The 24,757-nt window shown below is 40.3% G+C and overlaps 1 protein-coding gene across 2 annotated transcripts in view; it reads left to right on the forward strand.

Annotated features, from left to right (window-relative positions):
- The window catches only part of emc2 (ER membrane protein complex subunit 2), a 166,517-nt gene extending 143,020 nt beyond the window's left edge, over window positions 1-23,497 (forward strand). For both annotated transcript variants that reach the window (XM_073050063.1, XM_073050068.1), the window contains one exon: window positions 22,080-23,497. In XM_073050063.1, coding sequence (XP_072906164.1) covers window positions 22,080-22,166 — 87 coding nt within the window. In that variant the 3' untranslated portion in view covers window positions 22,167-23,497. The remainder of the gene's footprint in view (window positions 1-22,079) is intronic.
- Window positions 23,498-24,757: the final 1,260 nt, after the last annotated feature.

Raw genomic sequence — 24,757 nt, forward strand, 5'->3', positions numbered from 1 at the left:
TGGACGGCCTGCTCTAGGCAGATTTATAGCAGCGCCGTATTGTTTCCGTTTCTTGATAATTGACTTAACTATGCTCCAAGGGATTTTCAGTGACTTGGAAATTTTCTTGTATCTGTCTCCTGACATCCTTTTCAGTAATCTTTTTGTGTAGTTGCTTGGAGTGTTCTTTTGTCTTCATGGTGTAGTTTTTGTCAGGATACTGACCCACCAGCAGCTGGACCTTACAGATACAGGTGTGTTTTTACTACAGTCAATTGAAACACCTCAAATGCACACAGGTAATCTCCATTTAACTAATTATGTGACTTCTAAAACCAATTGGTTGCACCAGAGATGATTTGGCATGAAAGGGGGTGGGGGGTTGAATACTAATGCAATCAATTATTTTGTGTTTTATATTTGCAATTAATTTAGACCATAGAACCATGGAACATTACAGCACAGAAACAGGCCCTTCGGCCCTTCTTGGCTGTGCCGAACCACTTTTCTGCCTAGTCCCACTGACCTGCACCTGGCCCATATCCCTCCATACACCTCTCATCCATGTACCTGTCCAAGTTTTTCTTAAATGTTAAAAGTGAGGCTGCAATATCCTTCCTGTAATTTGGTGACCAAAACTGCACACAATACTCCAAATTTAGCCTCACCAATGCCTTATACAGCCTCACCATAACATTCCAACTCATACTCAGTACTTTGATTTATAAAGGCCAATGTACCAAAAGCTCTCTTTATGACCTTATCTACCTGTGATGCCACTTTTAAGGGATTATGTATCTGTATTCCCAGATTCTTTTGTTCTATTGCACTCTTCAGTGCCCTACCATTTACCTTGTATGTTCTACCTTGGTTTTTCCTTCCAAAGTGCAATATCTCACACTTGGCTGCATTAAACTCCATCTGCCATTAGTCAGCCCATTTTTCCAGCTGGTCCAAATCCCTCTGCAAGCTTTGAAAACTTTCCTCACTGTCCACTACACCTCCAATCTTTGTATCATCAACAAATTTGCTGATCCAATTACCACATTATCATCCAGATCATTGATATTGATGATACAATGCAACAGTGCCACAGCACTGATCCCTGTGGCACACCACTAGTCACAGGCCTCCACACAGAGAAGCAATCCTCCATTACCACTCTCTGGCTTCTCCCGTTGAGCCAATGTCTAATCCAGTTTATTACCTCTCCATGTATACCTAGCAACTGAATCTTCCTAACTAACCTCCCATGCAGGACCTTGTCAAAGGCCTTACGGAAATCCATGTGGACAATATCCACTGCCTTCCCTTCATCCACTTTCCAGGTAACCTCCTCGAAAAATTCTATTGGATTGGTTAAACATGACCTACCACGCACAAAGCTATGTTGACTCTCCCTAATAAGTCCCTGTCTATCCAAATACTTGGAGATCCTATCTCTTAGTACTCCTTCCAATAATTTACCTACTACTGATGTCAAATTTACCAGCCTATAATTTCCCGGATTACTTTTAGAGCCTTTTTTAAACAACGTAACAACATGAGCTATCCTCCTATCCTCCAGTCACTTTGTAGAGATTTGTTTTCACTTTGACATAAAAGAGCCTTTTTCTGTTGATCAGTGTCAAAAAAGCCAAATTTAATTCACTGTAGTTCAATGTTGTAAAACATGAAAACTTCCAAGGGAGGGTGAATACTTTTTATCAGTATCTTTGAATATAATTATAACAATTATTGACAGATTGTAATTTGATCTCAGCTTGAGGACTGTGTCTATTTAGGGGCATTGCATTTTAACATGGATGTCAGGTGCAGAGTAGATTTACCAGATTGATTCCAGGAGCAAGTGGGTGTGGAGGAGTGGTGGGATTTAGCAGAGAAGTAGGGGAGTCTAAAATGAGAGGGCATAGGTTTCATAAGAAGGAAGAAAAGTTTCAAAGGGAGCATGAGTGGCATTCTCACACGGAGGGTGTTGGATATGTGAAATGAACTGCCAGAGAAGCTGGTGGAGGAGGATACGATTACAGTGTTTAAAATGCATTTTGTCCAGGTTCATGGAAAGGTTTGGATGGAGTTAGACCAAATGCAGGCAACTAGCTCAGGAAGGCACGCTACTCAACATGGATGAGTTGGTCTGAAGGGCTTGTTTCCATGCCAAGTAATCTATGATTTTGTCAGCTGAATGCATTGCTCCTGGTGAGAGCAGTAACATTTGGGATGTTTAAGTATTAAATTAGTACAGTGTTTGCAGGTGCACATTTTTTGGGGTCTTTTGTGCTATTTAACAATGTTATGAATTAATTTTATGTAACATGCAAAAGGACTGCATACACGTGAAGTTAAATTGGATCTATCTTTTGTGGTTGATAGTTTATTTTGAAGTTGAATTGACTTTGGCAGCAGTACAGACTAATTGCTATTACAGATGTTCATTGTAATCAGAGTGGTGCAAGGAAACCGAAATCCTTCAAGAAAATTACAAATCTTTTGTCTCCTCAACAACTCTCTCATGCCAAAATCCACAAGAGAGCTCAAAATATAATTGCTTCTGACTATTTCACCTTGTCCAGTTGTACTGAAACAATCATTGGGGCAGTGTTTGCAATGGAGTTCTACAGTTTGACGTTCTTCATTTAGGGCATTGGGAAAGATGGTTTCAAAAGTGACCATTGCATATGTGCTCCACCTGGTCATTCCAGAATGATGCAGGTATGGACTGCCTTGGATCATGGTACTTGCACAATCCTTACTTGACAAAATCACTTTTTATCACTCTGATTTATTTCTGAACCTGATACTACAGTTTCTTGTGGTTCTTCAAGGGCATTATGTTAACATTTGATCCCTTTTCACTGTTTTCGGGGAGCTCAGAGATGAAGAACTGGTGTTATGTTTAACTTAATGCGGTGCTGATGAGATGAATTATGATGCAGTGACAGTGATTTGTGAGGATGCAAAGCAGTTTAACCACAAGCCAGCTACTTGACCAAAGCAGAGATTTCTCTTCTCCACATTCCAGTTTGAACATGAGAAAGAATTTTGAGTCTGCCAGAGTACTGCTGCAGTGAAATTACATCATTTATAATATGCTGGCTGAGCTTAACAGATCCTTTGTATAATCATAACAATTAAATTCATCATAAACCAATCAGTTACATCAACATAAGGACTTTATTATTACTGATACTGTGTTAAATTAACTTCATGCTCATAACAATAAATCACATCAGAGGCATGCTATAAAGTATGAATGTATACAAGTGGCAGTAGCTCAGAGGAGAATAAATGTTTTCAAATGGGTTGTATTTGAGTCAACGAGACGTTGCTTTTCTGCTCTTTCCCTCATCTGGATGACCTGGTGAAAACCATTTAGTTGAAGTGGTCATGCCTTTTATATCCTTAGTATTGCTTTTTCTGAGGAAATGCATTAGGGGATCATAGTATTGGAAACTAATTCTTTAAGTCATCAGATTCTTCAGGTCAGGCTAACAATCCATTTTTCCTGGGGCAATATTTTATAACAATTTTCTGGGCTTTTTTTAAAGAAACAAGACAGGTGCATTGCTAATGGGCTTTCCTCAATTTCATTGGAGGACTTTTGATCAGCTTCTAAAAACCATGTGTTACCTGTGTCAAATTTCAATGAGTGGGTCACTTTGCTGAATTCAGAGCAGAGATAAAATTCCAGATTGAATTGGTGAGCTGTCCTGCTCTGGGAGCACCGCTGCAGGGAAGAGATCAGTGTACCTAGACATTGGCTATGGGTAAACACTGAAGCTTTTTTGAGGTGTTGGTGTGCATAGAAGTGCCAAGGAAAATAGATGTATGTGGACAAACCTTCATTTTACTGAATTCAGGACTAAAACTGAGGTTTCATGGAAGGTGCTAAAAGTAATTCTTTAAGAAGTGTCAGAACAGGCTACATGTTCAATGAGAAGGAGAAACAATGCCTGGATTCAGTGGATTAATCCTGAATATAACACATGTCTCCAGAATTTTGACACTCAAATGTCAAATGTAGACATAGAGTAACTTAGCACTATCTAGTCAAATCCCATAGGTTCTGTCTCTCCCAAAGCCTTCCAACATTTGATTGCTCGTGAAGCAGCTTTGAGATTTTCGGTCATTCCTGTAACCAGAAATCCATTCTAAATGCTCTTGGATCTAGGAAGGAAATTCAGGACATGAGACTGGAGATGCTGGAATCTAAAGAAAGAAACAGACTTCTAAAGGAACTCGGCATTGTGCAGATGTATTGCAATATAATGCTAATTTATACTGACTGAACTGAATAGTGCAGAGGATTCCATACCTGTGTGTTTTTTACCTTGGCTGGTATTTACTGCATCATCAAGCCCATACTTTGTTCTATCCTATTACTTAGAATTGTCAGGAAAGACTGGAACCTTGTTTTCTCAAGAATAGAGGAGTCTGAGGATGAGCTAATGGAGATCTTTAAAATTCAGAAGTCATGTAATAGTAATACAGAGGATCATTCCACATTTGACGGTGATTGTAACTGTGATTGAAGTCACCAGAGAGCTGTTGAAGTGGGTGATACAGAATTCTTTATTCAGCACAAGTATGTATCATTGGAGACATTCTCAGTAGAGACCCCCTAACCAAACATTACATCATATTTTATAAGCTAAAGATCAAAGGTAACAGCAGGACAGTTCTATAGTTACAATGCATTCATACTGCTTCCTTTGATTAAAACACCTAGATCTTCACACCAGCACTCAAAACACCCTAAATTAAATGTTAATCACTGCTAGCTCTGAGCTGCGTTCATGCATATGCAGACATCGCAGGTCAATGGGGGGGGGGGGGGGGCGGTTTCCTGGTTTGCAATTGACCCCTAATCTGTGGCTCCAAGAGCATCTTTGTTTTGAGCTGCATTTAAAATTCAATCGGCAATCCCCATTCAGATCTGAAGGCTGGTTGATGTTGAAATTAATATTTGCTATATTCCATAACTCTAAAATATGCCCTAAGAGCCATATATACAAGGTAAACAGCACTGAGCTTAAGAGAAATCTCTTTACTCGGAAAGTGGGCAGAACACCTTGGAGATTAGTTGAGGTGAATAGCAGAAATGTGTCTAATGGAGAACTGGATAAGTAAATGAGGAAAAAAAGTAAGGTGGTGTTGATCGGATGGTATGAAGTGAGTAGCATGTGAAGCAAAGAGCTCTTTTAAATGAATGCCCACTTCATGTGCTGTGAGTCCATGTAATTCTGCTTGACGTTATTGCCTATTTCAGTCATCAGACACACTCCATTTCCCAGTGTAAGACCTGGTGCTGCTGAAGCTTTTGACTATGGGAACAGCAGCCAAGTCTGATCCTCATCTTGGAGGGATGAAGGCAGGTTAACATCTGGGAGTGATGACTATTTGATTCTGACACATGTTACTCTACCCTTCTTTCTGTCAACTGATTCTGCCTGTACTGAGTGTTTCCAATATTCTCAGATTTGTCTTTCTGTTCCTTGAATTGTCTGAGGTATGATTCTAACAGCAGCCACTTTGGGTTCATATCTCTGATATATTTACTAAACTCCATTATGAAGCTTCCACTGTTAGTGCGTTGAGATCATTGAACCTGGCCCTGGACCAGAAATTGAACCTTGCGTGCAGAAACTCAAGGGGATAGATCTTGACACAAACCATATGGGAGCTGGTAATCCTCCTACTTAGAAAGGATGGCATGGTTTGTTTCTTTAAGTTTCTGTACAAGGCTGCACTCAGTCTGAGGGTAAAATCTCTGCCTAATATTTACATAAATCTGGGAAACATTCAGCAAGGATTTGAGTGTAGTGATAGGGCTGTCATTTAGCATTAGCACATTTATTTAAAGACTGCTAGACAGGCCCGATCTAATCTCAGCGCTGCACATGTTGTTGGACCCATGAGCTCCAGTGTACAGACCCTATACATTACCACCTGTTCATAATTTCTCTCAGTGATTCTGTGTGTGTTTCCATTTGCTTAGTAATGTAAGTTTACGGTACATGTGGAAGCAGTCCAATCCATTGGGTCTATAGTTTGTTTCTCTCGCTTAAAATATTTATAAAATTTTCTTTTGTTTTACATAGCTTCATTAATATTCAAATCAGGATGGGGTGTTTCTTAAACCTATACCATGCTGCTGTTTCCATGATAGAGTTCAACCGATGTTACCATGATTTTAAGCTGTATCTTTTTTTTTCATTTAACAACAGTGTGTTAATCAAAAAATAATGTTACAGGTGACTTAGAGTCATAGTGTAATACAACATGGAAACAGATCCTTCTATCCAATTTGTCCATGACAGCCATCTAAACATCCCATTTTCCCCATATCCTTTCCTCTCTAAGTGATTTTTTAAACTGTTGTCACTGTACCTGCGTCAACCTCTTTATCTGGCTACTTGTTCTATAGTAACACGCAAAAATGCTGGATGAACTCAGCAGGTCAGGCGGCATCTACGGAAAAGAGTAAACAGTTGATGTTTCTGGCCAAGACACTTCTTCGGGACATGCTTGTTCTCGATACTTTTATTTTATTTTAGTTTTCTGAAATTATATTCAAAGTAATCCATTAAAATTGAATGTAAAATGTTTAAAAATGCTGGAAGTGAGAGATGGAAACAAAATTCACAGTGTGTCTGCTAATGGTTAGAAAAGAAAATATTTCATTTTGTTGTATCATCTGACTCTTCTCTCTGATTTAGAAGACAACCAACTTTAGACCTAGAATTTCAGCTGTCTCCAACATTGCTGCCAGACACATGAACTTGTATGAGGGTGACAGTGAACTATAGAAAGGATAGAGTGCAGATACTGGAACAAACACATCAAGCAGCTTTACATCCAGAAAGACAAATGCAGATTTCAAATGATTCCAAAACTGTTTATTTCCTTTTGTCTAGCAGTTAAGCTCATCATTTCTGGTAACCCTGGGGGAAAATTTAATTCTTTGTTCAACTTACCCACATCGAAACAGGAAAAGCTACAATTATGATTGACATAGACAGGATAGACGGAATCTTTTTCTCAGGGAAGTGCAATCAAGAACTAGAGGGCACAGGTTTAAGATGAGAGGGGAGAATTTAAAAGGGATATGACAGGTACATTTTTCCACATAGAAGTTGGTGGCTGTCTGGAATGAGCTTTCAGAGGAGGTAGTAGAGGCAGATGCAATTAAAACGTTTAAGACATTTGGACAGATACTTAGCTAGGATAGCAAAGAGAGATACAGATCTAATGTGGGCAAGTAGTATTAACGTAGATGGGCATCTTGGTTGGCATGGACTAGTTTGGCCAAAGGGTCTGTTACCATGCTGTATAACTCTATGAACTTGGAGATCCTCAAAACCTGATCATAAAAGGAAGGCGTATTAAACCTGAAAAGAGGGTTATAATGAGATGTTTAGAGAGGAATTCGTGAGCTTACAGTGTTCTCAACTGAAGGCATAGCCATCAATGGTGGACCAATTAAATTCAGGGATGTTCTCAAGGCCAGAATTGGAGGCATGTCTGCATCTTTGGAGGAATTCACAGTAGAGATGGGGAAGGGCAAGACAAGAAGGTTATTTGGGAATGTTAGCATTAGAGTATGGTTAACTATGGGAAAAATAAATAGGCTAAAAATGGCTTGTAATAACACAGCAACTTGTATTTACAAAGCTCTTTTAATGCAGTCATATCTCTCTTGTGGCTTCACAGGAGCATTATCAAACATAATTCCAAAATGATGGTGAGACAATTAAATTCTATTTGACTCGTTAAATACTTTAATTGATGACTAAAACTTTAACTGATGACTAAACCATGCTGTACATCTGTTTTCAATAAAAGGCATAGGTCTTAATAAAATTATAGCATGGCCTTGTATTCTCCAATTTTATTTTAAACTTTGTGTTTCATTTATAATGGTTAATAATCACAGTAAAATGAAATTAATAAGTAATTGTAACATCCAGGAGAATTTCTGCATTTGAGATCTGTGACGTACTCAAGTTTCTGGCTTCACATAGACTTTTCTATTCCTCGCAGTTCATCCAATCCAGGCTGATGTTTGATGCACAGCTTACTGGAGTGCTCACCATTTGAATGCATTTTGCTTCCTTTTAATGCATGCCCGACTAACCATAAATGATCTTGGTCCTGATTTTCATTATTTGTGCTTGAGTCATCACAAACTTAGCAGAGGTGAATCTAAAATGGCCAGCCACCTAAGATATGAATGACTAAGATATCTAATAGATAAAAGGTGGCCCAATTCAGAAATTGTTTCTTTCTTAAGAAGTTGGCTAAAATGAAGGATGGAAATCTTTTCAATTTTCAACCAACATTTGGTACAAGCCACATGATAAAACTTTAGGACAATTAACCAATGCTTAATCAAGAGGTTGGGTTTTAAGAAACATCTTAAAGGTTGGAGAGGTAGAGTGGTAGAAACAAGGTTTCCAGAGATTGGTGCCATATGTTGTTACTGCAGATTAGTTCTTTAATTTCACCATATATGGATTTTCCATCAAAAGTCTGAATTCTTTGAAGTACTAGGTTTCTTACTTGATGCTTATTAATGAGTATATAAACAAAGGATTTGTAGCTACTACACAAAATGCAGGGCCAATTGAAGCAGCATCTTTCCAAAGTAGTCATTTATTTTTGAGTGATTTGATGCTAGTTACTCTGACTCATGTATGGTATTGTAAGTCTTGAGCTGGAGAGTATTATGCATTCAAAATAACTCTGTGCTGTTTGTTACCTAGGCTGCGCTTTCCTCAAGTAAATTCCTGCTATTTATAACGATTAGTGAATTGTGGTAACCTATTAATTTTATAAAACAAGGTTTATAATATTGAAAAACAAGGTTGGAATTACTGTTACTTTCAGTTCATTCTGTACTCTAGAATTGTATGGTAATCAGTCATTATTTTAGAAAATGGTCCAGGTGGTATGTGCATAATATTTAGCTGTTTTTATATTTTTATCTTAACGTTTATTGTGCAGTAACTTACTAATAAGCAACAGAATTTATAATTCAAGGAGCAAACACGAGGAAATCTGCAGATGTTGGAAATTCAAACAATACACACAAAATGCTGGTGGAACACAGCAGGCCAGGCAGCATCTATAAGGAGAAGCACTGTCGACGTTTCGGGCCAAGACGTCGACAGTGCTTCTCCTTATAGATGCTGCCTGGCCTGCTGTGTTCCACCAGCATTTTGTGTGTGTTGTTAGAGTTTATAATTGTTGGCTCAGCCTTGTGTGTCTGTTTTATGTATTGTCTTCATTTCCTAGTTTCTTGACACCTTGCTGTTTATCTTGGTTTATAAATTGCATGCTCTTGTGGGTGTTTATATTGGTTGAAATTTATAATGGTGAATCATTACAGCAATAGTTCTTTAGTTGCACCACATCTCAATGTTCTATCGCAAGTTTTTGCCCACTACAGTCTGGACACACCAAACCATATTGCCAAAGAGAATTACAAGAAAATCTCAAAAAATGCAATTATTTATTTGATGGCTGTTTATTATTTCTGAACTTTGGTGGATATAGCTTTGTCTCAGCGTTGTCATTGTCCCTTATAGTTTAGTGGTATTCCAGCCCCAGCACTACACTAGGTTGGTGTGTGGGGTTTTCTCCGATTCCTTGTCGATGGTGAGGATGCCCTTGCCTCATTCTGGGGTCAGCCTGGTGGTTAGGTCTTTTTGCCTTATCCTTCGTGCAGAAGGAAAAGATAGTGCTGCAAGCTCAGATGTAATTCCCAGCATCATTCCAAACATCAGAGATTCCTGGTTGCTTGAGTCCTGTTTTCCTCCCATGAGAGAAACATTGTAATTGTACCCATTGTTGGTGTCTTGAAACTGTTAGGTTTTGAGAAGGTGTTTAAATTTAAGGTCAAAGCAAATTATAGCTGAGCAGTTCATATTTAGCAGACCACAGGTCAGTTTGCAAGTAGACATAGCTGCTTATAAAGGGATAATATTTTCCTGGTCACCTGTTTAACATTAGAGGAACTACATGGTAATCAATGCAGTGGTTTACCCAGGGCAAATAGCTGACTCATAACTAACACTAAGCAATTCACGTTGTGGTCCTCACTTCAGATCTGCTGCTTGAGCCTGTTGCCTTAGCAATTCCCAGTGTGAAAAAAATAATCCTAGTAAAAGATGTACAAGGTTGTTCTTCTCAGAGTCAAAAGTTTAAAGGTGCTAATCTATGCAATTGTACACTGCTTAATCACATGTCAATATAGCATTCTGCTGGAGTCAGCTTAGCTGTTCAGTGAAGTAATAATGACCCTTTTGGAAATTAGCTGCCTATAATGTTAGAAATCTGGGAGTGTTTTACTTGTCAAATAATTTCTGAAACTCTTCTCACTTCTAATGCCAGTTTGGAGGTCAGCATTCCTGGTTGCATTCTAGCATCTGTGATTTTTATCTCTAGGTTCCCAAGAACTGACATCTGTAGCCAAATTAAAACGCAGGCTGCATCAAAGCTGTTCCTTAAGGGACTGGAACTCCCCCGGCATCTGATTAGGACTGTTTCGGTTTGCATGGGAATGGAGACCAGTAAAGAAAGAGCTTCTGTTCTCCTTCAGCACAAACGTAACTTTCTTTATCAGCTGGGGAAAGGAGAAAATGAGCAATCTCCTTTACAGCTTCTAGCCTCATTTGAAAGCTTTTATCGCTGAGACTAGTTATGGGAACCAAGTTGTGAAAGGTGCCTACACCTACTGTCAAATGAAAATTAAAGGGCATCTTCCTCTGCTATTTGGGCCCACCCTAGTTTTCAGTTTCTTTGAAACCATCGTCTTCTTTGACTTAAAGACACAGCTGGACACGACACACTGATTGATTGCAACAAAGGTTTGACTCCTGCAAAGGATTTGGTCATTATAACCTCAGTGCCAATGCTACCTGGTGATTACCATTCTCACTCCAGGGAGACGCACTTAACAAGCTATTCAGGCGTGTGTCGAGGTAAGGGGATCAAGGGTCAGAGGTGGACGGAGTTCAGCTGTGGGACAACAGCTGGTGTTTATGTCCCTGCATGGCCCATTACTTGAGCTTTGCTTCCATGGGACTGTCTGTAACACAGATCTGGTCAGGAATTTGTATTATAATGTTGACTGCAATGAAGCATATTCAGAAATTGATCTCTGGAAATGGCTGCAACACCAATCGGGAAATGATAAAGTTCCTACTAAGCTGTGTATAATTTTGTTGTTAACATGAGTTGGAATAGAACACACAGTTTTTATTTTGCAGAGGGAAGGAATCAATAAAGCAAAGCATAATAAGATTGGAGTTACAGACCTATGATTTGAAAAGTCTTACAATGCTTACTTGAACATTTTTAAAAGGGAACCCGTTACATCTTTGCTAATCTGTTTGGGACTGAAGAGAGGCATGGTTTTGCTTTCATTCAAACTCGTATTAAAATAGCATTAAATACACATAGGTTTTCATATGCTTTCAACAATAATTGCAATGATTTAAAGTGACTATAATAAATATGCCAAAATTACAGTTTTTATTAAAAAAAAAGTTCAATTCCAATTTAAATATGCTAACAAGGGAGAAGCGGGTGTGTTTCTGTCTTTTGTGTCTCTAGTGTGGACATATTAGAAAGGTCAGAAAGGTAATGAAGGAACATCAGCTTTACAGTGAAGCAACAAAATTAGACCAGGGATAGGTGATTACAATTCCCAAAACCTGTCTTTAGAGCCCACCAAACATTGATTCATGCACTTCTTAGTTATACATGAAGATTACATAAACTAGGTTTATCTGCAGATACCTTTTCAACCTGGAACATAATGAGGTGCCATTTGCCAGGCATTAGTGTCTGTAGGACTGTAACATGGATCTGGTAAACTGCAATGAGTCATCATTATAGCTTGTCACACCAGACAGCCAGCCACTCTAGTGTTGTTTGGTTGATGTTAAGCAGGTCAGTGTCAGCTGAATCAGGAGAGAGTGGGCAGTTGCGCAGAACGTGTTCAATGCTCTGCACCCTTTCGCCACACTCACAGGATTCGCTGGTCTTTAAACCCCACTTCACCATATTGTCTCCCATCCTACAAACTCCTGCTCTCGCTCCGTTGAGAGTGCACCACTTCTGTCTGTCAAGCAGTGCCCCGTCGGGCAACGTTTCTGTGGGGTCTTGCACTGTATTGTTTGGTGGGGTTCTGGCTTCTGTTTGTTGCCAGAGGTCAATCCTGTATGTTCGGAGGGGTGTTCTGTGCGGTATTTCCTCCACTGTAGCTTTTCCTCGATTTTAGGCGGTTGGAAACTGGCATATGATGATGTAGTGGGTGCCATGGATACGAGTTCTGTTTACCTTTTTCAATTTTTGTTTTAGTGTGTTTTTGGATCTCTGGAGGAGCGATGCCTGCAAGTCTGTAAATGATGTTAGTGGGTGTGGGGCGCAGTGTGCCCGTGATTATTCGGCAGGCTTCGTTAAGCAACGGGTCTATTTTCTGCAATGAGTGAGTGGTATCAAGGCACTTACGTTTTACAGCAAATGTCTTAGAGGAATTGGGGGTAAGCTTGCTAAATTTACTTATGACATTAGTTTGTAAGCTTGCAGTTGATATGAAAATTGATGGTGCATATAGTGGACAGTAAAGAGGTTATCTAAACTTTCAACAGGATCTAGATCAATTGGGAAAGTGGGCCAAGGGATAGCAAATAGAATTTAACTTGGATGAACATGAATTAGTAAAGATCCGGAGTGTGTTGTAAAACAGACCCAGGGATAGGTTAAAATGGTAACATAATAACAAGGTGAAGAAGATGAATAAGACCATAAGGTATAGAAGCAGAATTAATCCATTTGGCTTATTGAGTCTGCTCTGCCATTTCATCATGGCTGATCCATTTTCCTTTCAGCCCCAATCTCCTGTCTTCCTGTATCTCTTCATGCCCTGACCAATCAAGAATCCTTATCAACCTCTGCCTTACAAATACACAAAGACTTGTCCTCCACTGCTGCCTGTAGCAAAGAATTCCACAGATTCACCACTCTCTGGCTAAAGAAATTCCTCCTCGTCTCCATTATAAAAGGATGCCCCTTTATTCTGAGGCTGTGTCCTCTGGATCGAGACCTTTCACCATTCGATAGGTTTCAATGAGGTCACCCCTCATTCTTCTGAATTCCAGGCTGCTTTTTGATATCCCAAGGACACAGCCTGGAAGACCGTGCTGGATTTTCGTGGCTCTGGAGACAGGCTGGTTCAAAGCCAGTGCCCCTGACTGAGGCGTCGCGGGAGAACACAGAACATCGGGAACAGTGTATCCAGAGACCTGAGCCTTTCCGGGGCCTATTCTCTGGGAGCAGAGCTCGGAAAAAGTGAAGCAACAGACTCATAATATCATATATCAGCGAGTTGTTTGTATATTGCCCCTCTTGCTCTGAAATGGGACACCTTTTTTCCCCTTATGAGTGAGTGAGGGCGAGAGAGCGAGCAAGCCTGTGGTATGTCAAATTACTGGTGAACGAGTACTCTGGGGTAATGCAAGTCTGTGTCTTTATTGATACTTTACTGCGTGCTTGAGTGCTCGGTGCTGGGCGCTGATGCTTTCTTGCTGGTGGGGAAGGAGGGATTGTTGCCTTGCTTATGTGTGAGAGTGGGAATGGGGAGCTGGGGGGGGGGGGGGCTTTGGAGTTCTAACACTTAACTGTCATTCATTCTTTGGGGGCACTCCTCTTTTTATGGATGTTTGCAAAGACAAAGAATTTCAGGATGTATATTGTATACATTTCTCTGACATTAAATGTACCTATTGAATAGAGGCCTAGGGCCATTCTACACTCTTCAAATGGAATGCTTTCCTTCATTCCCAGGGCTCTGCGTCCAAGGAGTGGAAAGTCTTGTTACAACTGTACAAGATTTTGGTGAGACTGCATTTGGAGTGTTGTGTGCAGCTGAAATCTTTGAGCTGGAAAAGATTCATGAGAATGTTGCTGGGACTGAATCACTTGAGTTCCAACAAGAATCTGGATGGACTTGGTTTTTTTTAACCTAGAGCATAGTATAGGAATAACCTTATAGAAGTTTGTAAAGTTATGAGGGACACAGATGAGGTGAATTGTCATAGTTTTTCATAACACTTAGCCTTGTTTCTGCTTAAGGTATGAAACTGAGCAGCAGAAGTAGGTGATAGGCTGTTCAGCCCCTTTAGCTCTGTTAGCTTGATCCTTTACCTCAGTACTATTTTCTGGCACTAAATCCAAAGATTTTGAGTCTCATAATATAGTGTATAAGCATTATCAGTCCACAGCGATCCATGTCCTCGCCATGCCCAGGAATCAATCTGTACTCTTTATTATGTAAATTCCCTTGAAGTGGGGACACCCGCCTTGTACATATTATTCCAGATGTGATCTCACCAGGGTTCTCTATAATTGCAGAATGACGTCTGTGCTTTTGCTCTCAAACCCTCTTGCAATAAAGAGCAACACACCATTTGCCTTCTAATTGTTTCCTGTACCTGTATAATAACTTAAATGTTTCATGTACAAGGAGACCTAGGTCTCTCTGAATACTTTTAAGTTTCCCACTGTTTAAAAAAAAAGTACTCCACTTTTCTTCTGCCTGTGGCCGATCTAATTTTTTCACCTTGTATTCCATCTGCTGCTTGCTTGTCCATTCATAAACACAAGAGATTCTGCAGATGGTGGAAATCCAGAGTAACATTGTGGAGGAAGAGAAACCCATTGATACTGTCCTCATCTGCATCTCCATTTCCTGGACATCTGCGCTCAACCCTTATTTTTGCTGCCTTATCAGGGATAGAGTTTCTCCTATCCTACCACCCTACGAGCCTCCACATCCATCATGTCATGTGGATAGGAATGAAAATGGTTGGCCACCAGGAAATTCTACTTTTGGCACATGGAACGGAGCTGTTCGACAAAGCAGTCCTCCAATTTGCTTCAGATCTCACCAATGCAGAAGAGGTCACATCAGGACCACTGGATACAATAGACGACCACAAAAAAAAATCACAGATGAAGTGTTGCCATTCCAGGAAGGATTGTTTGGGGCCCTGATTGGAGGTGAGGCCACCGTCAAAAGTATCCTACTGTTTTCCACAGGGATCGCTGTGTCCATGATTTCCTTGTCCACTCATCCCACCCCACTAATCTCCTTGCTTGCAAATATCCCTGCAAGCAAAAGAAGTGCTACACCTACCCATTTGCCTCCTCCCTCACCTCTATTGAGGGCCCCAAACAATCCTTCCTGGAATGGCAACACTTCATCTGTGATTTTTTTTGTGGTTGTCTATTGTATCCAGTGGTCCTGATGTGACCTCTTCTGCATTGGTGAGATCTGAAGCAAATTGGAGGACTGCTTTGTCGAGCACCACCGTTCCATGTGCCAAAAGTAGAATTTCCTGGTGGCCAACCATTTTCATTCCTACCAACATTCCCATTTGGACATTCCCATGATGAGGCAATTTTTTGGGTTGAGAGGCAACACCTCTTATTTTGCCTAGGTCACCTCCAACCTGATGGCAAGAACTTTGATACCTCCTTCTGATAATGACTTTTTCACTTTTTTTCTTTTTCCCTTAACCCCCGATGTTTCTCTGCCCACACTGCCACTGTTTTCTACTATCAAGCCAAGCACTTCACATTCACTCATTTCCTTTTATCTCCCCTGCAAGTTACTACCTCAAAAGCTTTAGGCAGATTTGGCAAGCATGATCTACCTTTCATAAATTCGTATTTACTTTTGCAATCCTATCATCTTCTTTTCAACCCACTTAAGAATAGGTTCTTGAATTTTCCCCACTGATATCAGGCATAGTTGTGTGTGGTTTCACAAACACAAGAAAATCTGCAGATGCTGGAAATCCTGATGAAGGGTTTCAGCCTGAATCATTGACTGTTTACTCTATTTTCCATAGATGTTGCCTGGCCTGATGAGTTCCTCCAGCATTTTGTTTGTATTGTCTGTGGTATCCCTCTTTTCTCTCTTCCTCAGATGGGTTGGGTTGCATTTCTTTCTGTTCTGTTGGAATCATTTCAGGATCCATGGAATTTTGGAGAACAAGGTACACTGCTACCTCTTGCCAATCACAGCATGTTCCTTGGGGATCTGTCAGCTATCAACACGAATAAATCTGTTAGTACTATACAAGTGTTGTGCTCTTGGCTGGTTACTTTCTTGTTCTGTTTCCTCCTTTGCTGAAATCAGAAGTTCTCATGGTCCATGGTTCTTTACACAACATTCTGAGCCTTTGATCTAATCTCAACATCTCTGTCTCGCCATGGCTAGGTTACTTCTCAGCCACATTTTTGTTCCTTAAACGAGTATGTATCTACTTGCCGTAAACAGCTTACAAACTGTTCAAGTCTTAACCTTTACTGCTTTAGAAATATTGAGCCTTTCCTGCTTTTGTAAAACTCTTTTATACAATAGAGCTGAACACTTGACCTCACGGTCTATTTTGCCATGGCCCTGTCACCTTGTTGTTGGCCTGTCCTGCACATTCCTTGTTACTGTAACATGATATTCTGCTTTCTCTTAGTGTGTTTCCCCTTGTATTTATGTTTGGAATTACCTGCATAGACGGTGTGGAAGTTTTTCACCGAATCTCAGTAAATGTGATAAAAATAAGCCAAGTACTACCCAAAAAACAACCCCACTGAGTTCTCACCAATTGCTGTGAACCGATTTATACTAATTTTAAAATCATTGCTTTTAATGTGGTGCTTCCAGAGGATTACCGTAGATGCAGGACTTTTATGTTTGTGCATGTTAGATTGCCATTTTTAAAAAATAGTGCACTACAGACTTCTCAAACTTCAATTGCCATGGAGGTGCTGTGCTGCTAACGGTTTTGTAGTCTGCTGCTCAGCTCGGTTCATTGCTTGCTCAGCAGGGAATTGAAAGCCACAGGGTGAGATTGGCCAGTGGTCAATCAGCATCTGATTTATTGTCAGCAGTGGCATTGATATGGGTCAAAGAAACAATGTGGCTGTGCTTGGGGAGCACCAGTGAGCAGAGCTCTGATTGGGTTAAGATGCACTTAACCCGTTTTTTATTTGTGCACATGACAGAGATGAGACCAAGTGTGTTTGCAGGTAAGGCCAGGTGTGTCAGGATAACAAGGTGAGACTGAGCCCATTTCAAATTTGTACATTCCCTGCTGGCTTTTCTTGAAATGATAAAGTTTCAAGTCCTGATTATGAACCAAAATCACCCACAGTGTTTATTAATGGAAGATGTTACTGTAGTCATGCGACGTTTAAACTGTGAAGAGAAAGCCTTGGATTTCTTCATCACCTTTCCAATGTGAACCTGTGTCAAAGCACACACGAACTGATAGGTGGTGTTTTGGAAAGTGGGCACTGTATTAATGTAGGAAGCAGGAAAGCTGGAGAAGGACAGAGGCAGTTAATGAGGGCAGTTCAGGCAAGAGAATACTAAGTGAATGGCCAGATTGTTAGGGCTGTACGACCCCTGAAAGTAAGGGATGGCAGATAGTAGTTTAAGTGCCATTCAGGGTAGTCTCTATCCCAGCAGGAAAACACAAGGGAGGAGCTGATCTGGAACAGAACACAGCACTAGTCAGGATCAAGCTCAGCTGGTGTGTTAACAAGCTCTAGTCTGTACACAACCCTGCAGAGAAGATTTACAAGAATGTTGTTGGGGTGAAAAGCTGCAATGAGAGGAGAGTGTCCCTCAGGCACAGAAGACCGGAGGTATGTGTGATTGAGGAGTATAAAATGATCAGAGGGCAAAAAAAGAATCCACTTTCTTTGGCGGAGAGCTCAGTAACCTAGGAAAGGTAGAAATGTCTTAATCAGTGGAAGAATAACTGGGAGGGGTGGAATTGTTAGTTTCTTTCCCACCCGTATTGGGAAGTGGAGCACTTTGCTCGAAAGGGCCTGGATGCAGAATTCCTCATGAGTATTGAAGGCTGCAGAATAGGAAATGGAAATATTCTAAGTAGCTGCAAACATGAATAATCAATTGGCAGAGTCTTATGTGATAAACTTTTATAATCTGACTTGGCACAGCAAGATCACACTAAGAAAATTGATCAATGATCTGTGTTCCATCTCTGAATTGATGGGACAAAGGGAATTTCCCCTGTTCTCCACAGCTCACCTGCAAAAGCAGGTGTTTCTTCAGAGAGGCTAAGCTATGACAGTGCAGTACACCCTCAGCACTGCATTGGAAGTGTTGGTTTGTGTTCTTGCACTGAAGGCTCTTGAGTAGCCCTTCAGCATACAGTTTAGTTCAGCTATGCGTGTTGCCCACTATGTTAATTTATATCAGAAAGGTATGGCAGGGAATTGCGCCCAGATGTGAGAATAGGTTAACGTTATGAGGGACAGATTGGAATTTAGGTGATATTTGCAAATATTTCAGCTCATGGTTATAATACTCCTTGGGCTCATAAATTCTAAATGTTTCAAATCTCAGTTCTATTTAGGGTAGAAGAAATCTGTCTTTTCTGGTTGCAAATTGGATGTGGAAACTGTGCAGCTGTGGTGTAACGAGAGCTTGTAAACCATAAAATGCTCTGTTCCAAATTAGGCCTGTGTAATGTCATGATATGTGGTGTAATTTTTCAGCATTCAAGATATATTTATAAAAGTTATGTGCATCTGAAGTGTACAAGCCTACCCTTGTCCCTGCAGATATGGTTCTATCACACTAACCTGTAATTTGATCACTTAAAAGTAGACGTAACATCTGGGATGCTTCCAGTGATTAAAAAGGAGGCAAAATTATTAACAAAACGACTTTTTAAGTGAATGAAATTTTCTGGAGAATATGCTTCTGCATTGAATATTAAATTATTGCTGGAAAAAATATTAGTTGTATTTGTGGAAGTAGAGTTATATCTTCAAGATATTTGTCATCATCCTTCTTCCACTGTGGACTCAGCATGAGAGACCATTTGACCCATCATTCCTGTGCCAGTTCTTTGAAAGTTTTTTCTGTTGATCTCCATCTCCTGTTTTTTCCCTGCAGCCCTGCAAATGTTTCTTTTTCTGGTATTTATCCACTACCTTTTGCAAGTTATTATTGAATTTTCTGCCACTGCCCTTAAAGGCAGTACTTTCCAGATAACAGCAGCTCATGCATCTCTGGTTTGCCCCTCTGGTTATTTTGCCCATTATCTTAAACGGTTTTCTGTATTCACTTGGGTTTCTGCAAATCAAAACAGCTTCATCCTATTTTCAAAGCTGCTGAAAGTCAAAAAGAAAGACTGAAAACAGAAGGTATACTCCTCTGATCAGACCACTTCTCTGGAGTGAGAAAAATGGTCAGTGTTTCAGGCCAGTCTCTTTTAGTGAATAACAGATATGTCCAGAAACTCTTTGGGATGTTATTGTGTGTAAAATATCTGCCATGGTGAGGAGATTGTCTTCTAATTATCACTGGGGAGCACGGGAGAATTCTGTCTCTCTTGAGATAATGCAGAGAGGTTGGATTGGAAATTGAATGGCTCAGGCATATCTCAGTTGCAACAGAAGAGTGCCGTATTTTCTTTAGCTCTTTCTTTAGTTGTAAGTTATCCAACAATCCTTCAAAAATCCTAAATAAAAGTTTCAACTTGCTTCCTGAATCATTTTTGCCAGCTGCACCAGATAATTCTCTTCAACAGGCAGGTCTGTTTCAGCCAATGAGATGACTTGCAGGAAAGAGTTTATACAACAAAGTAATTGTCACATGGTTAAAGACTCTGTTTAAAGAGCAGAGGAAATAAAATCAAGGTGATTTCTTCATAAAATTGCAGTGAACAAAGGATAGTCGTATATTGAGAGGACTTAAAATTTTTAGAAAAAGAGAAAGCAAAACCTTAGTCAGAAGGAGTTGTTTTTGGGTTTCTTTCTCTGTTATAAGTCCAGACAGGCAATGAATATACAAGGCAGAATTTGCATTTTCAGTTATTTGGCCTGTGCCAACTGGCTTTCAGAGTGTCTATATGAGTTGGCACCTAGTCCCATTGGTGTGTACGGTGTGCTGTTCACTGCTGTGAATTTCAACAGGTTAACGTGACTTGAACCATTCTCATGCTTCTATTCAATATTAATCTGTGTGTTATACAAAAATTGAATACTGGTGTATGTCTGGACTGAGGTATTTTTAATTATGGAGCATACACCACTTTTCCAAACATTAATAAAAATACATCCACTCTCTCTGTCAAACTGAGCCAAAAATATAAGCCAAAAATAATCAAGCTCTATAATATTTGTAGGGAGAGGTTGGGCAGGATAGGAAACAGAGGGGTGATCATGTAGAAGCATATAAAACTGAGAGGCATGGACAGGGTGAATGCACACAGTCTTCTTCCCAGAGAATGGGAGCTAAAAACTAGAAAGCATAGTTTTAGGGTGAGAGGTATTGGTTCATTATTATCACATAGATCACAATACAGAGAAGAGCTTCTCCTATATGCTGTTCATCCAGAGAGAACCACAGTCAGCATGGATAAGTGGCCTGTTTCCATGCTGTATGACTCTCTGATCTTGTGTATAAAATCAGTCTCAGTTGTTTACAGTACTCTGGGCACCAGGCTTGATTGACAGAGAAATGGCCCAATCATCTTTACAAGGCAGCACAGTGACATGGCTGGTAAAGCCCCTCCCTTGCAGCTCCAGCAATCTGGGTTCAATCCTGACCTTGGGCGCTGTCTGTTATGAAACTGTTGCACTAGCAAGCAAGCATTTATTACTAGTTTTTGTCCCACCTTATTGAACCATAGGGAAAGGTTGGATATGAATCATTCTGTGGGTTACTCCAGAAGTTCGTCATGTAATTTGCTATAGGATTGCAGATATACTTGGACTCATGGGGAGGAAGAAGGAAAGGTTCTTCAGAAGGAAATTGTCAAATGTTTGAAAGATCTTTTTTAAAACTATGCATCTTGAATAAATGTTTGTTTATTGTGCACAAGCACAGACAGAACCAGTTTCTGGGAATAGTGAACTTTTTTAATATAATGTATATGTTTCTTACACACCAGGGCACATGGCCAGTGTGTAAACAAAAACACCATTTGTAGGCTAGGTGCTAAATGTAAGAAAGAAAGGCTGAAATATTACTTCTGTCCATTTTGTTTTATTATGAATTGTATTTATTATGAAATAGCATTACAGAGTGCTTTTTAACCTCTTTCTGCTAAAGAATTTGCTAAAGCAGTCAGCACCAAATGTCAAATATCTGTGTCAACAAAGACACTTAATACCAGCAGATTAGTTTTAGGAGTGCAGCCAAGATTCCTTGAAATTGACAGCAAACCAGTACTGTTGGCTAAATCCGATGAACTTTTCTCCTTTCCTCTGTTCCTGTCCCTTTGCAGCTTCCCAAACTTCTGAACTTTGAGCCAGCAGGGATATTTGAATGCCTCTGGTTTTTTTTGGCTCTCTCAATAGCATTTAAACGTGGAGCATGATAGGTCACTCCGTCCATTTGACAAACAGCTGAACTTTGGAGTTAATTGAAAATCCACTCCTGTGGTCCACTAGTTGTAAAAAAATTTCAGTGCAGTTCGGAATTAATTTTGATGACACTGTGATGGACAGAAAGTGCTTAAAGCAAAGAGATGAGAATCAGTGAACCTGGAGCCTCTGTCTCTGTTGCTACTCCCGTTCTGTGTTGGTCAAACCAACTCTGAGTGACTGCGGATTGTTTTATGATTGGCATCACAGTGTCAGAGTTTCCCTCCTCACCTTCCTGTGTAAATGGTGCACTGCTTTAGGAATAACATTAACCCTGTCATGCCTATACCATTCATTCATCCTAGGAAGAAATCTGTTAATGAAAAGCTGGTTTAATTTTGTGATGTGAAGAGTCAGACTCACAGGAAAACAACATTCCATTTACATTTACAGAATGAGTTCTTTGGCAGAGGAAGAATTGTGATGAGTGTCCCAGTTCAAGGGAACACTTCTACGTTTGCTCGTGAAAGTGAACTCCCAGTAGTTCCTTTGCAAAGGTGTGACGGCAGCCATTTCAGAAGTGTAATGGGAGTGACAGGTTGGGAGGGTCTCAATTTTGGGTACTGTGAACTTGAATGCAGTGCTTTTCTGACTGTAATCCTTCTATGTCCTTCTAGCTTGCAGGTCGAGGCAAAAAGGAGAGCAAGAATTCACTGAAGGTTGTGGAGGACATGTTGGAGGCTTTACAAATCACACAGTCATGAAGTCATTGCTCTTGGTTGGATCTTAATCGATTTACTTCAGTGTGCTTGTGGGACCTCAGATTTCAGCACACTTTGTCTGTTTCCACGCCAACCCACCCACCAACTCCTCTCCTCTCACCACCACCCACTTTGGCTCACCACCACCCTACCTCTCACCTCAGTAACTCAGCCAAAGAACTTATTCTGTGAATTTTGTTGTAATTTTGGCTGTCGTGGATCAGTACTTCACACCAGTGACCAGTAACATCCAGGTGTGCAGTTAACTACTGAAACCTAGCTACGGCCCGTAAACCTCACAGAATTCAAATAGTTATTCAAGACTGCTGAAAACCACATTCACAGAATAAATGTAGCCTTTCACCAATTGAAAGTGAACTCCCAGTACTTCCTTACTGAGAATCCCTCATTGCTGTTGCCGTCTCGACATCTGTGAATGCAACTATGAGAACTTTGCAAGCAGTGTGTTCCATCTATTGCCCCAGGATTCACTCAGCCAGACACCAGCAACTTCTGCTTATAAAACCCCCTGCGCTGCTGAAACACTGGGATATCCCTAGGCGATGTACTCTCCGACCCGGCCATCATGTGCCAGCGTTGTCTTCTGTTGAGCTTTTGTGGGTGAATGAGCAGAGTTCCCAAGCTCACTGGGTCCTGAGTACGTGGAGTAACCAAGGGCACTATCTAGCCTGATAGACTCTAGCCTATTTGTTATCTAGACTGAGGAAGAGGGGTGCATGTTCCATTTCTAGATCTGACAAGACCATAATGCCACATAGATCGCAGTTCACATTCTGTTTAATCCTCAAACATACAATGCTGTTCCAGCTTCCACACAGACATGAACTGGAACTTATTATACTCTGGTGCAGGTACTGTCCAGGTAGCTCGTTCTTTTCTTGAGTTGCTTTGTTTTATAATAAGCCTTTTGCTAATTGCCATATTTGCCTTTGTGACTTTAGTGGGGAGTGAACGTAGGTTTGACCGATGGCAATAATAGCTTTGTAATAGAGTGGACTGCATACTTGTCATATATATGCAAGGTTGTCACTACACGATGCAGTTCATTGGAATTGTGATCTCACAACATGCACTTCAGGATTTTTGCATTCTTTTAGTGTTAGACCTACAGAGGTTCATCCGGCAGCTGCAATCCGAATTGCTTGTGATTTTTCACAGCCCTTCTAAGTTATTCATTCAGCATTTTGCATGCTTCCTAAAGCATTGAAATAAGTGAAACAATGTGGGAAGAATTTCTCTGCCTGGTGAGGTTCCAGAGTCTTTTGGCACAGACGTGGTTATAATAACATTAAATAAAAAAAATAGTTGAATTACCTGTTTGTACTTAACTGGGTTTCAGTCTGAGTGTGAAGAGCATTTTCCTACCATGCTTTTACGGAGTGTTTAGAGTGTGGAGCAGTACAGTTGCTACACTTTGAGTGCCTCGGCAACTGTGTGACAGCGCCATCTAGTGCCCAATGAACTGCCTGCCTTTACATTTCTCGTTGAAGATGTACAACTTTAATTGCAATTAAATATTGCAATCTCATTCTCCACCAGAAAATAAAGACACAAGAGTTGCATTTTGGTGAGCCTGGGGGATTGCTTTGAACTCTGGTATTATGGATGTCACTTTAACAGCACGGAAAAGAGGACTGGCCTCTCATAACTTTCCACCCCATCAGGATGGTGGAAGATTCTCAGCTGCTGAAGCCCTGTTGAAGTGGCATCACAGCACACCTGTGTGGGCAGCAAGATCTCACAAGCAGCAGCATTATTCAGCCCTCCCATCAGTCATGGTCCTCCTCTTAACTCCACACTTCCTGGTCTTCCTACCATCTTCTTGCACACAGTAGCTAATTGATCTGTCAATGAAATCATTGGGTTATGGGAAAACTGGAGTTACCAGAAGGAAAACCTATACTGGCAAGAGAAAAGCTTGAGTACAGCCCAGCAGATTCCACATTTTGGGATTAAGTTTGGACCACTGGAGCTGTGAAGCAAAACATTGTGTTTTGTAAACTGTTAAGAATATCAGCCCAGCACTCTTTCACAATGTCATATACAGATGATTAGGAAAAGAACTTACTCTCTAGAAACGGTTCAGAATCGGGTTTAATATCACCGGCAGATGTCATGAAATTTGTTGTCTCTGCAGCAGCAGTGCAATGCAATACATAATAATAGGAAAGAAAGGGAATTACAGGATGTAAATAACAAGATAAAAATGCTAACAAAAAACATCGTTTGCTGACCGCCGTGCCCCACAAGGTGCAGAAAGGAACAACAAATAAATACATATATCCTCTAAAAATTATTCTCCCTCCTTTGGAAGTTTTCATGTTTTATTGTTTTACAACATAGAATCACAGATATAATTTGGCTGTTTTGACACTGATCAGCTGAAAAAGACTCATGTCAAAGTGAAAACAGATCTCTGCAAAGTGATCTAAATTAATTACAAATATAAAACACAAAATAATTGATTGCATAAATATTCACCTCCTTTACATCAGTGTTTAGCAGCTGCACCCTTGGCAGCAATTACAGCCTTCAGTCTCTGTGGATAGGTCTCTATCAGTGTTGCACACTGG

The sequence above is a fragment of the Hemitrygon akajei genome, chromosome 1, assembly GCF_048418815.1.
Source record: "Hemitrygon akajei chromosome 1, sHemAka1.3, whole genome shotgun sequence".
Lineage (NCBI taxonomy): Eukaryota > Metazoa > Chordata > Chondrichthyes > Myliobatiformes > Dasyatidae > Hemitrygon > Hemitrygon akajei.